Below are 16,821 nucleotides of genomic sequence, written 5' to 3'. Positions count from 1 at the left end.
CGGAGAGGAGTTTAATAACATTTATATAAGTTTACCAGTGAAAATGAACTCACTTCATACGACCATGTGTGCTCTATATGTGTGGAGTGGAATCTGCTCTGCGCACCGCTGTCACATTCGGGACACCGAAGGATTTATCGTGTTCACGTGAATGGGCCCTGTCGGTATCCATGGCAACAAGCGTACACATGGAGTCAGCGTCACGTGCGGGAGTGAAGTAAACAAACATCACAGGTCAGTGGCGCTTATATTCGTGTATTTTTTTAAAATGTAGATATTTCATTCGTTCAGCTGTACACTTTAAAAGAGTTGTTATAAAATAACTCGATTCGGTGGATCCGTGGATTTTGACCGCGTCTCATTCCTCCTGGGGAGGTTTTTCCCAAAACTGATGCTAATTTATCATTCATTTGCTGATATGAACGGTTTTTCCCCCCGATTATCTTTGTGGACCTGCACACATACGTCACAGTGGTTATTCCTGTGGCAGAAGTTACTGCTGGTACAGCAACTTCACACTAAATATGACAGCAGCTGTGTGTGTGTGTGTGTGTGTGTGTGTGTGTGTGTGTGTGTGTGTGTGTGTGTGTGCGCGCCTGCAATAAAGTTAAGAGTGAAATGCCAGGTTGCTGATCTTAAAGAAGAATTGTACTCCTGACTCCTGAGATTCTGCGGCTCCTCGGTTGCTCTGTGGCCTCCGCTCTGTACCCCGTTCCATAACTGCGTACATCATAATGTAAATGTTCATTATTTCTGCTGGAAGCATCATCCTGTGACTCATCCCACATAGCTGTAATCGCATTACACACACTACTGTGAGACGGGACCTGTCGGGACACGGCCTGAGTTCGTGCTCATGACTTCCTGTTCATTGTGAGTCAGACCAATAATAGTGATAATAGTACTAATAATAATAATAATACACACACACACACACACACACACACACATTTTCAGAACCGCTTGTCCCATACGGGGTCACGGGGAACCGGAGCCTACCCGCTAACACAGGGCGTAAGGCCGAAGGGGGAGGGGACACACCCAGGACGGGACGCCAGTCTGTCGCAAGGCACCCCAAGCGGGACTCGAACCCCAGAGAGCAGGACCGTGGTCCAACCCACTGCGCCACCGCGCCCCCCTGTTATAATAAAAATAATAATAATAAGGAGAAGAAGAAGACCGATATTACTAAGAATACATCTAGAGAGGCTTTAAATGACACCGAAAGGCATTTCTGTGTCTTCTGCAGCCGTCGTCTCTGTTGCTGTCTCGCCAGACCGAGATCCTCCACTCCAGCCTGATCTAGGAGGAGATGCCCAGGTTCGAGGAGCTGGCAGCAGCCCCTCGTGTGACCTCTGACCCCGGCCGCCTCCTAGCCAAGCGCTACATCTTGCGGCGGAAGCTCGGTCGGGGCGGTTTCGGCACCGTGTTCCTGGTGCGGGACACCAAAGCCAGGGACGGGGAGCCCCTGTGAGTAAGACGGCGTTGTGCTGGACGCCCTCGGCGACGGCACCCTGTCTGCGTCCCTTTGATTTTATGTGCACACACAGCCGCCGGGGGTCCTCAGCTCATGAACATAACTGGGAGCGGAAATCTGATCCTGTTGTTCATAAATTAAACCACTGTGTTAAAATCAGTAAAAGCTTAATGATACAGACGCCACTCATTTCATTGACAGGTATTTATTAACCTGTTATTTAAATTACCCTAATAAATAATCAGTTTATTCTGTTTTCCTGAACCGCTCATCCTAAAGAGGGTCACTGTGTCCCAGAGCCTATCCTGGACACTCGGGGCGTGAGACTCGGCACACAGAGGATGGGGCGACAGTCCGTTGCGGGACTTTTATGACTTATCTTTGATGACGTTGACCGACCCGCTCGACATTTGTCAGAATCCAGCCGCTTTCAGTCTGTTGTATTAACTGTGCGCTCGATAAACGGCTCACGTGAGAGATGCACCTCAGTTTCTTCGCTTGGTGGGTTCTGCAAAAGTCTGCAAAAAAGAAATAGACTTTTAACATTTGCATTAAATTTGAGCCACATGAAAACTAATTTAAAATACATCGTCTCCGCAGACTCCTGTTCAGCCCCGATTCCTCCCATGAACATGAGCGTCGCTCCTCGTCTTTGTCACTCATCAGTGACGCTCAGGAGCTCAGAACATGAGCTGTAAACACTGTGGGAGTGAGGTGAATGCAGGCGGCCCAACACCGCACTTCTCTTTACTGCAGGTCGCGCTCGTCCGCGCTGGACGGGTGGGAAAAATGCAATGAAAGGCAGGCAGTAATCAGTAAAAAGTGAGCAAAAGGGAAAATGTTTGCGTCTGGAAATTCGTATCGAGTTGTCCTGCAGTTTGGCGTGAACTGGGAGCTGCGCTTGGCCTCCCTGAGACAGTGATGAATACTGAGAGACGCGACGCCTGTTGCAGTGTTTGTTCTCATTACCGATGTGTTATTTACTCGCCGGGAGGCTCCTGTCCAGTGACCCCTCCCTCCTCTCTCTAAAAGGGCGGTGCGAGGATGCACCCCCTCCCCGGTACGCTGCGGCTCCCTTCAAATGTCACGCGGCCGTCAACCTCGGCATTGATGGCAGGGGGGATGGGGGAGCGGGGGTGTGTGCAGCGCGACCCAATTAGCGCCGCTCGCCTTCAGCGGGGCGCAGCGCTGTCAACGGGACACAAGCAGCAGCCCAGCTGGGAGGTCACCGTGCAAACGGCCCGTTGGGCGACGACATCCCGCTTCGTATGCAAATGATGCGGCGTCGCAGCATTGGCTGTACCGCGTGATGGTCATTTCAGCGATGAAGAGCACTGCTGAGGAGTTCAGCACGTCCTCGTCCCTTCTTGGACCCTGGGGGTGGGGTGGCTCGAACCTGCGGACCGCCCTCTGCTGAGCGGTCACCCAGAGGTACCTTACCTTGTTTAGCTTAGTTACCTTGTTCAGTGCCTCGTGCTCTGCAGTGAAACATTAAACATGGAGCACGTGAGGCACATAAGGGCTTTGACTACTGTACTGGGGTTGGTGGGCTTGGGGGCGGGGCCATGCAAAGAAAACGCTCATCTTGCCACACCCACATCCCCCACCGCAGCTCACATGGCCACGCCCACGCCCACCGCAAACCACATTTCGCACCAGTTACGCCCACCTGCAGCCCACACAGCCGAGCACACGGGGAAAGCCACGCCCACAGCAGACCACACCCACCCGGTGCCACTTGTAATGAAAGCCACACCCACACAAATCACCCTTCTTGACCACACCCACCTGCACCAGCTCACCTACAAAGCTGCAGCACTCAGAGCTGAGTTTGCCAGCCTACTTTGTTTACTATGTCATTACCTTATTATTGTTTGACACATTTTAATGGTGAAGCGGGAAAAACAGTGTGAACTCCGCCTGGGAGACTCTCCTTATCAGGGGCACGGATAATGAGCTGCTAATTTGGGCCGATCGAGTCAAGGGAAGTTTGGAATGAAGATCTTCATCATCACACTCATCCCTCCGGAGGACTGAGTTGGACGACAGGGGGAGGGGGTGTAAGTGGGGTAACAGTGACATCGTGCAGTTCCCCTCATCGAGGGTGCGAGAATGGGGAGCCAGCGGGGGTCAGTCCGGTGGCCCGGTTTCCATGGTTACCGCCTCACTCATTAGATATTCGCAGAGTCATCTGGAGGAGCGACTGGATTAGTTTCTTCGCCGTGTCACTCGTCCGACAGCGCAAGGGTTCGAGAGCGCGGCCCACGATGCCCTGCTGCATCCGGCTCTTGAAGATGCTGCCCCGTCCGGCGCGGTAATTTTTTCCGGGTGCTCAAAACACAACGTGTTCCTGTGGATCAAGCGACAGGAAAGGGAGACGTCCCATGGACTGCGGTAATAACTGTGTACTTCTACATGGTCGCCCTGCACAGTACTTTTGCCTGCGTAGTGACCAGTGTGACAATTAAAGGATGCGAGAGTCACGGCACCGGACCTGCATTACGGGTGAAAGGTCAGCACTCGGACACACACACACACACACAAACATACACACACACACACACACACACACACACACACACACCCATATTACTGATACACGTAAAGCCTGTTACTGTGTTTTCTTACTTTTGCCAGGTAACATAGTGATCCCTGGTGCTGATCTGAAATGTACAAAAGACTGGAGGTGTTTGGGCAAAAGTGTATCACTGAGTGAGAGACACGCTGGCCTTAATATCAGCCTGAAATAAACTGAATTAATAAATAAAGTAAAACGAATAATTACTGAATTAATAATTAATAACTGAAATAAATTAAATAATATCGACCACTAGATGGCAGCGGAGCTCTATGATGCGTAGTTGGAATTTTAATACCCTGTTATTTGTGTAAAGTGGAATTTTGGAAAGCTTGGACAGATTCTTCTTCTTCTTCTTCTCCTTCTTATTATTATTATTATTATCAGGAAGTTGTATTGGAGGAAAGCTGCCTCCTCTCCAGTGAGCCGTTTCCCAGAGAGGACACACACGGTGCCAGAGTGAAACTGGTGAAATGGGTGTAAGGAGTGTGTGAGGAGAGGCTGTCGCAGCGCAGTGAGAATCAGCGCCGTTCACCGGAGGGACGTCGGTGCCGCTCGGCCCCCGTTAACATTCTCGGTGCAGCCTCAGCCGGGGGGGCTGAAAGACTGGCGTGAGCCGTGGCGCATGAGACCTCCGCGGCGAGCGTGGATGCAGGGGGCGGCAGGAGCTCGGGAGCAGAGCCCCCCCCCCACCCCAGGCAGCACTCGTCCTCATGCTTGTGACCGACCACAGACGGCCCTGAACGCCACCTCACGTGGTGCACGCAGACGCAGAGACCGCACCCTGAAGCCCAGGGAGGGCCGAGGGGTTCGAGGGCGTGGGGGTCCCAGTGCTCAGGGGGTGGGAGCCATGTGCTTACTGTCCAGTTCCTCCGCCACTCGTCCGCTGACCGTCCACTCTCGCCCTCGTGCCCACTCATCCCCAACCCCTCTGTTCTTGCACTGGTCCGGAGAGAGACGCGGCAGCTGCTCCGGGGCTTCGGGGCTGAAGGAGGAACGGGAGACACCGGTAGCTTCTCTGAGCTCCTGAGACAGTGCAGCTGCGGTCCACAAAGGTTCCTATGACTCTGCGTCCCGGTCGAGGGCAGTTTGGAGCTCTGCTTCGGGCCTCGGTGTGTGTCTGCAGGGTGTCGGAGCACCTGGCGCGCTGTGTGTGTGTGTGTGTATGTGTGTGTGTGTGTGTGTGTGTGTGTGTGTGTGGAGCAGGACATCGAACGCCCGGGTGCTCACTGCTACCGCAGCGGTCCACGGTGGGGTGGGGGGTGGGCTTATGCAGTCACACCATAACGGAAGTGAAAGGGAGTGACCCTGAACGCTGAGTTCACAGTCCTGCATTCCCACGTTGAGTCGTAGCTCTTAAATATCCCCAGCAGCTGGACAGCTGGACAGCAGGACAGCAGGTGGCGCCGCAATGAAAGCCATCGCCTTGACTGCAGGGCACCTGATCACGGTAATTACCCTGAAGTGCAGTAAAAATGACCACGCTGTACAAATGGGGAAATCGGTGTAAGCAGATAAATAAGTAGCAGATACTGCAGAGGTATAAGTGAAGAGCTGAGCGGTGGGACGCAGCCCTGCGCCGCCACGGCTGGGATACGAACCCAAAGGGGCCGAAACGCAGACAATGACGAAACAGAGATTCGCGTCGGTCACTGTGTTGAAACGCTGCCCTCACCGCCGAAAGTGACTGGAAAACGACTCGCCGTATAGATCACTGTGAACGAGATGTAAGTGCAACTCGACGGGGCAGGGTGTGCTTGGCATTCTGGGTAACAATAACGTCCCACTCGGGAACCGCTTCTTGGTAGTCGGCGGTCAGACGCCGCGTGTTGTTTAGTGTCGGGAATTTTCCCCAGACCCGTCGGATCGCACGCGCGCACCGTAATGTCCCACAAATTGTCCTCTGGAGTTCAGAACCACTTCAGATCCCAGTGCCGGTAAACAGGGGGGAGGCGTTGGCGCGGCAACGGGGGAAGCAATCACCTGCTAATGAGGAGGCCATTACCGTTTTCAGTTTTGATGGAGGCACCGGCGTCCCGCATCAAAGGCAGCCACCGGCGTGCAGAAGTGGACTGAAAAATGTCTCTGGTCCTGCCGTCCGCACAGGGACAGGCTGTTATTTCAATATTACTATTAGTGCACCGCGGTGTGTGTGAGAGAGAGAGAGAGAGAGAGCCCGCCAGTCACTCGTCCGGAAGCTCTCGCCACAAGCGGGGCCTCGGCTGCTTGGGCTGAATATAGCAGCGAAGGGTCGAGGCTAATCGTGAACCGACCAACCAACTATGACCGTCTGCAGATCAGGGTCAAACACCCTCATGCCGTTTTACCTCAAATGGTAACAAAACTTTTTTAGCCAAAATACCAAGACTGACTGTCAAACAATCTGAGCCACCAGTTTTCTTTAAGCTCTAAGTTCTCTGTATGGGACTTGAACCAACAACCAGCTGCTTAGCCTCTGTAGGAGTTCCCAGTGTGTAAGGGTCACGCAATATACGTAGCAGAAGATCCGTTGTTATGGTAAAAGAAGTGGTTTGGTCCATTACCCGTATGAGGTCATCATCTTGGAGCCCGGCTGGTGATGGAGATACCGACTGACTCCTCACGTCTGGCGACACAAACAGCTTGCAGTGTATTTACGGCACTTCATGGGGACATTACTATGCACGTGGCGGCGGCGACGGCACCGAGCCTTCAGATGTCCTCCTTGCACTCGAGAGGCGCTCCTGTACGCTCGTACAAATTTTGAAAGATGGGAACCCAAGTTCCCCAAAAATGCGGTCAATGAGAGCAGTGGTGGGCTGCCCCCGAGCGCGAGAGCGCCCCCTGTCGTCCCGCATGAGAGCGCAGCGAGCGCCGAGGAGAAGCTCTGCGACGCGGTGCAAGAACTCTGTCCTAGGGCAGTTCTGCAGGACAGGAGAGAGGGAACCTGCACATTCTCTCTCCAGAATGACCAGACTCGTGTTAAACGGGTAGAGGGAAGACGCCTGGAAACAGTAAGGAGCCAAAAAGTGGAAAGAAGAGCTTCACCGCGGTGCTGCCACCCTGGATAACAGATGGATCCTTAACTCACAGGACTAACAGTGAACTGTAATCGGGCCCTTTCAGCCTCGGTGCCGTCCATCATCCGTCTTACCTGCGTCGCCGCAGCTCCTAACCCCCTTTGACTATTAACGCTGACCCCCCACCAACCTGCTCCTCCCTCCTGTGCACCGGAACGGAGCCCGCAGAGGTTATTTTTACCCCTCCTCCATCACGCTCCTCTCACCCCTCAACCCCCTGGCGCTCCCCTGGGCTCCTCGCGTCCTCGATTCTAACATATCTGGGACTTTCCTCCTTGCTGCTAATTGCTGCCTCTGCTGCCTCCAGCAGAAAGTCGACACGAAGTCGGAAGCCACGAGGACGGCTTTCCGCCTCTGGAGCCTTCGATTTGTCGACTGGGGTTTGGGGGAAGACCAGGGTTGGCTTTAGGGGGCAACCGGTAGGATGTTGCACAGCTGGAGCGGTGCTGTGGTGTTTCCCAACAAATGAGGAAACGTGGAATTGGCGCTGCGGTGGTGTGAGAAGATCTTGACTGGAGGGGGTTCAGATCTCGATTGCAGTAACAGCAAGAAAAGCTGGACGAATGGCTTACATAGCCCTGAGAGTCAGGCTGTAAGTGCAGATCCAGGTTCCTGGTGAGGTCACTCACGGTTGCACAAAACATTAATATTCATGTATGCTAATTCACCTGTGTGGAGAGGTGCATGCTGGGTGGCACACCGGGGCCCACAGGCTCTGGTAGCTCTGGTCCAGCACGTGGGCCCCATGTAGCGCCAGCTCTTGGTGCAGCTATTCCCGGATGGTACCATTATGGTTGTGGACTGTGGCCGTTCCCGGTCAATTATTGATGCCGTGGATCTTTGCGTGATTGATGAGATTTTTTTGCTTACGACTCGAGCTGATTGTTGCTGCGTGAACAAAGTCCTCGGCCCTCCTTTCTCCCCACAAGAGCGGCTTGGTTTCTCTCCAGGGGGAAAATGAAAAGGGACACAGCAATTTGCTGGACATTACGTTTTGTGTCTCTCTGCCCCCCGACTTTGAAGATCACACCAGATAATGGAAAAAACCGGCGCTTCTTTAATTCTGCCAGTGAGACTCAGGGAAGTTGGATGAGATGTGTTTCGAATATCAAACAATTATGATCCAAATACTTTTTTCCTTCTTTCTTCCTTCCTTTTTTCTTTTCTTTTTTTTGTCCTCACAGAACAATAGACACCTTGCGCAGTGATCCAGAAAGATCTTTTCCGAATGCGAGAAGTTAGGTGGAGCCGCACACTGCTGTGTACTAATGGCCCCCTCCCCATCGGACATTTAAAGTGATTTAACGCGGTATAGAAGCACCTGGTGCCCAAGCTGCAGGAGCTCTGCCTCCCTTCTCCTTTGTGAGAAACTGGTGGAGAAACTAATGCCAAACTGAAGCATCTCCACGTTACTTACTTTACTTTGTTTTACTTTACATTTGTGCTAATTCTACCTGCCTCTTCTAGCAGCAATGTACAAAAAACACGAACAGCAGAGTAATTCTTTCACTACAGAAAGACAGACAGACAGGTGGCCACATAAACAGATGGACAGAGACAGAAATACAGATAGACAGGGAGACAGATGGACAGACAGATGGAGAAATAGATGGACCAATGGAAACATACACAGAGAGACAGATGTACAGAGAGACAGAAAGGAGTGTGTCAGGGCATCATGTTGACATCGATGGCTGGGAACCTCTGAGTGTCTCCGCCCATCTGTGCTGTTCCTGCGCTGGCTGTGTCCACTCACCGTGTCCTCACGTCGAGCACAGGTTGCGTCAGGCAGGAGGGTCCCGTTCGGCTCCGGGACGCGACCGAAGCGCCATGTAGCTTCCTGGCTGTAATTGGCAAGTGCGGCAGGCCGGCGTCTCACACACGCTGATGGGGGGAGAGGGGTCCCGCTGGACTCATCGCACCTGGACACTTGGACAAAGACCTGTCTGCCAGACTGTGTCGTCAATCGTTGGACACACGAGGAGTTTGTGGTCTAGCAGTGTAGACGTTGACGTGTCTAATCGGAAGGCTGCTGGTCCGAAGCCGCGTTTTTTTTTTCTGCCAAAAGAAAGCAAAGCAAACAGGAGAGACGTCTGGCCACTGGAACTTGGTCTGATTTCCAGTCCGTCGCCTAATCACATGTTTGACGAAGTGGACAAAATGGAGCTCCAGTGAAACACAAGTACTGCGGGACAGAATGTACCCTCCAGGGGTGAAACGCTGCTGTCCACATTCATTCATTCATTCATTCATTCTTTTAGCAGAGGTGTTGCTCAAAGAAACACGCTCCTTAGACAGAAGCGCAGCGACAGCACACAGAGACGTTTGGACAGAGACGCAGGACAGTCCGAGTTCAGTCGCTGTGTCCAACAGCATGTCACGCAGGAGCTGCCTGTACAACTGACGGGAAGTACGGAGGTGATGGGGACACAAGCTGCTGAACTCATTTCTGGAGCTGTATGGAGATCAGGAAAGAAGTGGCTCTCAAAGACATGGGTTCAAGACCCTTCTTCCAAGTGGGAGGGATTCAGCAGCTCTGAGGGACACAGGGAGCTCATTCCACCACAGTGGGGACAAGCTGTGAACTTTTTGTACTTGGACCCATAAGAGTGGGACTGCTATGCGCTCTTATTGGGCGGTAAGAGGGTTCCGCTCAAAGACGCTGAGACACACCGGTGTCTGCGATGTAGTGGGACGCGAACACTAAACAGCGTAAGGGATGCGTGCTGGTGTCGTTCTGTCTCCTTTGTCCTTCTGGATGCTTCTGAGTTTCTCTAACGAGCCGATAAAATGCAGAATCACGCTGGGGTTGTGCTGGGTTTGCCGAGCCGACCGAAAACCCGACCCTCGCCGCTCTTCAGCTCTGACCTTGACCGCATCCGCGATGACCACAGCTCCCCCCTAATAGCGAGCGCACGCAGAGGAGCAGCCGGGGGGGGACGCCGAGAGGGACAGTGTGTCCTGCAGCTTCCTCTGCTGCTCCTCGGCAGCCCTTTCTCCAGGAGCAGCGTGGTACAGGCCGGCGATTCCGGCCACGGTGCCGGACCCACAAGGAACACGGCAGCGAGTCGGGACTCGGCGTCGCCAGTTGGTCGAAGATGGTTTTTCCACCCGAATGTGAATTGGTGAAAGGAGTTTCAGCCATCACCTTCACTCGTGTAACCGAGCGCCGTTGCTAAGAGGAGCAGAGCCGCTCTCGACATCCATCGTGGCGTCGGCGCGGGGGGGGTGGGGGAGGGGGCTGCATGGTGAGACGCGGCTGGGCTCCACGGGGGGACGGTAAAGCCCTAATAAGTGTTCAGCTTCACTCGTTACCCCGGAGACCAATTATAAATCTGAGCAGAGCCCTAAATACGGCGAGAAGGAGCTCATTTCCGTCATTAGGCCCCGATGAGCTCCCCGAAGCCGAGAAGAACGGAACCGAGACCCGTTTGGTTTTTTTAAATTGCCTTTGTGTTCTGCGATTCATTCGTTTCTGTTTCCTTTCTCCCGCAGAGCCAAAACAGCTCGGCGTGCGACAACGAAAACCGTGGATTTGGACGGGAATTTGTGCAAAGCCCGTATCAGCATGTGTCTCGGTGCAGAAAAGAGCCCATTAGCAGCGCAGCCGTGTGTGTCGTATCCCTTTAGCGGTGGGTGTGTTGAGGGCGGCCGCTGACACACAGCGCGAGAGAACAGGACGCTGATCCCACGGCTGGGAAAAAAGCCTCTTCCGGTTTTTAACTTATTTTTAACTACGCTCTATTCACTATTCGTCTGTTTCCAGCGGCGCAAACACTGCAGCTCTGACGCCGCGTGTCTATTAATTGCTGTATGAAGTGGATGAAATGTGACCTGTGTTCACCTGCCCCACCTGTAGGGGGCGCTAAAGAGGCTCAAAACAGGGCAAGTGGCAGAAACGTGGGAGGTGCGTGTGTGTGTGTGTGTGTGTGTGTGTGTGTGGGGCCACTTCGTCCAACTCGCTCCCCTAGTGTTCATAGCTGCTGTTCGCTCCTCAGTAAAGAGACGCTCAGCGCTGCACGTTTAGGGATGAACGAGAGTCATCGCTGAACAGCACTTTGTGGAGACGATGCATTTTTACTTCTTTCAAACATTTTAAATTAGTTTTAATTGTAATGCAAAATCAGGGGGTGCGGTGGCGCAGTGGGTTGGACCAGGTCTTGCTCTCCAGTGGGTCTGGGGTTCGAGTCCCGCTTGGGGTGCCTTGTGACGGACTGGCGTCCCGTCCTGGGTGTGTCCCCTCCCTCTCCGGCCTTACGCCCTGTGTTGCCGGGTAGGTTCCGGCTCCCCGCGACCCCATTTGGGACAAGCGCTTCAGAAAATGTATGTGTGTAATTCAAAATCAAAAGTACGCGAGTTAATTGAAGTGAGATAAAATGTCTTTCTCTTGGACTTAAAAGTGTTCCTAATTTACATGTGTGTTTCTATATGTGCATTTTGACAGAGAAGAAACTGAACTTGTCTCTATGATTTTCCATTTATGATTCCTTTCCATTTTCTTCCATTTTACCGTCCAAAGAGCCGATTACGGTACTGCGGTAATTCACCCTCTGGGACTCTTGACCACTGGAATACGTGCCAGGCCCCCCCCGTCCCCCCGTGCCCCCCCGCACAGTGAAACAGCCGTGTGGAATACGCTCCGAGGCGCCACGCAGTGACACGGTCTCCCGCAGACACTTCTGGATTCTCTCGCGTTTCTTCCTCGTCTCTTCATTCCAGGGAATTTTGTCTGGAAATGTGTCTCCGTCCAAAAATGTCCATAAATCCTGGTCTCCGTCCTTCCTTCATCATCTGCTCAGTCACTCTAATTGTTACAAGTGGAGCAGCTTTAGAGCAGCGACGCCAGACTGCACGTGGGGGAGGGTCCTGCTGCTGACCACCCCACCCCCCGGCAGTCCCCACCCACCCCACCTGATGGAAAGGTCAGAAAAAGCAATTTGTGCCCCGTGCTCCGTAAATGAGACCCAGGCGCAGCGCACTCGCCTGTCACGGCCAAATGATTAGCTGAGCTACACACACACACACACACACACACACACACACACACACACACACTTTTAGGAAATCCATGTTATCATACTCCCCCATTAGTAAGAGAACATTAATATCACTTATAAATGATGTCACACCACGTGTCCATTTGGGTTTGGAACCTGAAGCTCTCTGGTTTGCTGAACACACCACGGTGTAAACCTGTAGAGTCTCTGACTGCTTTTCTGGCTCTTTCGAGATTCATGAGAAGGTTTTTTTCTGTAAGTGATTGAATTATTGATTGCGCTTCCTGACTGCAATGGGCGTCCGTACCGTAGTGAGACACGTCGCGAGAAACGGGACACGATTGGACGAGTCGACAGGAGAGAAACACAGCAAGTGTTTTATCATCATTAATGGTGACGGAGGAGAACAGCAGACATGCAGCCATTCCCGAAACGCTTGATGAAGAACCTCACATGCACGCACGCACGCACGCACACACACCTTTCTTTAAGAACTCCAGTGAATGGATTCATTTGTGAAACAACTCAAATTGAGCTTTTTATGCAAATCAGCAAAATGGACAGAAACGGAAACTTTCTTAGGGCAGCAAGTGGCGCAGTGGTTAGAATCTCCTCCCTGCTGCACTTGAAGGAGTTGGGTTCGAATCCCTCCTCCTGCTGCAGTTTTCTTGATCAAGGTACTTACCCTGAATGGATAGAGTAAAAAGGACCCTGCTGTGTAAGTGGGTAAATCAGAGTAAGCGGCTTCACGCTGCAAGTTGCTTCGAGCAGAAGCTCCAGATAAATTAATAAACAACAATCTTGATTTCTGCAAAACTGAATAAATGACGACTGACTGCTGAACGTCCTGAGCTGCTCGCAGGAATGAACCTCTCTTTGCTTTACCCCTGAGGGCTCTCAGGACCTCTTGGTTTTTTTACCCTGGTACAAAGTGATGGTTCTGACCCTGCCCTATGACCCCCCCCTTCCCGGCAGGAAGGTGCTCAAGGAGATCCCGGTGGGCGACCTGAAGCCCGACGAGACGGTTCCGGCCACCGTGGAGGCCCAGCTGCTGGCGCAGCTCCGGCACCCTGCGATCCTCAGGTTTCACACGAGCTTCTTGGAGAGGGACGCCTTTTGCATCATCACCGAGTACTGCGAGGTGAGACGCAGGGTCCCTCCGCGGTCAGCGTGCTGCACCTGAGAGGTAATCCCACATGGCTGGAGGAGATAACCGAGCTGCTGGTGTGTCGTCCTTTAAGGAAGTTGCATAAGCAGGAAGGCTTTGGTAAAACATCCACCTCTGTCAATGGGTTCATTTCTAAGCTGTGGGGGTGCAGTGAAGGCAGCATAAGCTCCGCCCCCCCTGGAGTCGAGGTGACACTTTGGTTCCTCTAACTGGGGATGGCTGCTGCAGAAGGGGAACGTCCTTGATTGTGTTCATCCACGGTGACACCGGATGACTGAGCTCACAGCGCCTTTTTACTGAGGGTAATTTACATTTATTTATCAGACACTTTTCTCCAAAGCAGCTTCCAACGAACTCTGTGTAGTGTTACCAGCCCACACACCTTATTCACCGCAGTGACTTACGCTGCTGGATACACTACTTACACTGGGTCACTAATCCATACATCAGTAGAACATGCACACTCTCTGTTACTCACACACTACAGGTGAACCTGAACAGCATGTCTTTTGACTGTGGGAGGAAACCCACACAGACTTGGGGAGAACATGCAAACTCCACACAGACTGAGTGGGGATCAAACCCATGTCCGCTCGCACCACCCGGGTGCTGTGAGACAGCAGCGCTACTTGCTGTGCCACCGTGCTGCCCCCTGTGTCAGAACTTGGTCTTGTTGCAAGGAGGTTCTGCAGGTTCTTCTTTTCGACCCCCGAGTTGCTCTGATCTCACCAGTCCTCATTCTTACCGAATCCACAAAGCAGTTTCTACATCATTTATGTAGCTGGACGTTCTTAATTAGGGCTGACTTACTAAATGGCTTTTGGTGTGTGTGTGTGTGTGTGTGTGTGTGTGTGCGTGCGTACGTGTGTGGTACCCTGCCTCATACTCTATCTATCTGGGATAGGCTCTGGATCACTTTGAACATTACAGGCTCTGGAATTCTGAGGTGCTTCTCTTAAGGATCTTCTCTCACCACATCTTGTCCCTGATTGAATGAGCTCCCTGTGTCCCTCAGAGCTGCTGAATCCCTCCCACATTGAAGAAGGGTCTTGAACCCATCTTTTTGAGAGCAACTTCTCTCCCATCTCCTGACAGCTCCATCAATGAGTCCAACACCATCTGCTATGATTATTTATGTATTTGCTATTTGAATGTCACTTCTATAGGATCTGCTGGTGGGATGTGAGCCGACAACATGGTGGTGTCAGACACACAAGTTGTGTGTCCATAATCCTGTGTTTGTGTGTAAAGCTCTTTGTCGGCTGATGATGCCCTTTGCTTACTCCGAGTTGTATGTCACCGTGGAGCACGGGCTATGGCGTTGGCGCCTCTGAATGCCGTAGCGCTGGTGGTGAGGAAGGAGTGAGAAGAGGGTCTGGAACTTTAGGAGCGACATTTCAGAAAATGATGTAAGTGAAAAAAATAAAGAAATACATCAAAACATGACTGTTTTCGAAAGAAAGTGTGACTCGGCCATTAATAAGACGAGGAGCTGCCGTAGAGCCGTCTGAGCGTTGCGTTGTGCCGCTTTGCGCCGAGCGCAGCGACCGATGGCGAGCGCTCAGGCCTTTCGATGGCACTTAGCCCGCAAGGCAATATGGATCGGAGGACATTCATCAGCGTCCCCGGAGTCATCTTTCAGTGACGCACTTTAGGGAGGGACTCCGATGCCCCGCATCCCATAACCTCGCTGCGCTCTGCCGCTACGTGGCCCTTCGCTAATGATTTAAACGACAGTGATGTAGCGGTCGGCCTCGGGGCCGAGCGCCTCGCAGGGCTCCTTGCTTCACGGCGGCGGAGCCGGCCGGTCACGCGAAGGTCCGTTTCCGCCGATCGGGACTTTTCAGCGGGAGCTATGTGGTGACGTCTGAAGGCCTGTGTACACGTCCTGCTCACCATGTACTTATTGTCATATTTTCATTTCATAGTAATTTTTACTTTATCAGTGCAGCTAAGTACAGTACCTAGACCCAGGTTCCTACAGCAGGAGGTGGGATTTGAACCTTCGGGTGCAAAGATGGAAGCGCTAAACACTATGCCCCCTGCTGATACATTCCGTTCGACTTTAGTTTTCCGGTAATTATTTTTGGAAATACTTGTTGTTGGAACTTTTTTTTTTTTTTTTTATAACATCTTCACTCTTAATTGAGCCTGTGGTCCATAAACAAGCTCACATTCATACATAATGAGCACCCAGGGGGGCCGTGCAGCTCAGGTAAAGTACCTTGCTGAGACGCTCCAACCCCCCCGGGACCATGAGGAGGACCTCAATGAAGGAGTTACCGGTATGTCGCACCACCAGACGCGGCGGATTCTGCTCGTGCTGCTGTGGAAATTCTGGAACCTTCCGGAACGCTGCTCCTCCACCACCCTTTGCAGTCTTCATTAGACCCTCACAAGATGGACTGTTAGTGCTGGCGTGTGGCATGGTGGTGTGAGTCATCGCTCTGTGCTGGAAGAAGTTGGGTTTGAATCCTGGCTGCAGTACCCTTGAGCAGAGTACCCTGAAGTGATATGGTAAAAACCACCCTGCAGTAAAACTGGGTAAATGCGTGTAAGTTACTGTGTGGAAACTTCACTAAGTTGAATATTTGAGTAAATAATGAAAAGGGGCATGCAGTTGGACCTTCACTGCAGCGACACGTTAACTCTGTTTGGTCAGTTTACTGACCGCAGCTGAGTCGCCCGAAGGCCCAACGCCACCCGCTGGGGCTCGGGTGCGAGGAACTGCATTCCCTCTGGGACCCTGTTGGGTCAGCAGTTCCTGTCACCTGGCGCTGATGGTTGAGGGAAACTCGATAAAGTGGCCGACCGTGCAGCTGGGGTGGAGTCAGCGGCTTCACTCGTACCCGACTCCGTCTCTCGTTTCTTCGCACCGAGTCGTACTGTTTGTTTTATTGGACCTTCCCTTTTCCATGCTTTATTTGCCAATCAATCCTCTAATAAAATTAAAGTTACAGGTGATCTACCCCCCCCATCCCTTAATCATAAATTGCCGTTTATTCGGGAAACTTTGCAGCAGCCATGATTTATTGAAGTTGTAATGATTAGTTCCAACATTTGAGTTGGGCTGACAGTTACACTGGGGTTTCATTAGAGCAATTAAATTTTATTGAGCTACAGCCTCATGTGTTTCTGTGTCAGCGTGATACTTATTGTCATGAAATATTTATTTATGCTGAATTCTCGTTGCTTTTCTTCAAAAAGAATCTGTCTTCAAAAGAATTTACAATCACACTTTTATCTGGACAACCAGCAGAGGTTTGAACGCTGCTCATTGCTGGGGCACCAGGGGGCGAAGTGGTTAGAGGTTAGAGCTGCCAGCATCTACTTAAAGGACCCGGGTTTGAATCCCACCCCCTGCTGTACTACTCCTGAGGAAGGTACTTACCCTGTGTGGACACAATAAAAATTACCTTGTGTCAGTAATTACGAGCAGCTTTGCAGCGTTTTAAATCGGCGTGAAGCTACAGTCCATAGTGAGAAACAGTGATTGCGGGAACAACAGCTCAAAAAGTGCATCGATGTCCCCTTACTGCCAG

General features: G+C 52.1%; 1 protein-coding gene across 1 annotated transcript in view; it reads left to right on the top strand.

The window, feature by feature from the left end:
- The first annotated feature begins 65 nt into the window (after positions 1–65).
- nek11 (NIMA-related kinase 11) overlaps positions 66–16,821 on the top strand; it is a 36,143-nt gene continuing 19,387 nt past the window's right edge. Inside the window, exons 1-3 of the mRNA XM_018734552.2 lie at positions 66–234; positions 1,250–1,470; positions 13,087–13,252. Coding sequence (XP_018590068.1) covers positions 1,313–1,470; positions 13,087–13,252 — 324 coding nt within the window. The 5' untranslated portion in view covers positions 66–234; positions 1,250–1,312. The remainder of the gene's footprint in view (positions 235–1,249; positions 1,471–13,086; positions 13,253–16,821) is intronic.

This window comes from Scleropages formosus, chromosome 18 (assembly GCF_900964775.1).
Source record: "Scleropages formosus chromosome 18, fSclFor1.1, whole genome shotgun sequence".
Lineage (NCBI taxonomy): Eukaryota > Metazoa > Chordata > Actinopteri > Osteoglossiformes > Osteoglossidae > Scleropages > Scleropages formosus.
The sequence above is the reverse complement of the archived record's forward strand: the minus strand, read 5'-3'. Positions and strand labels throughout refer to the sequence as shown.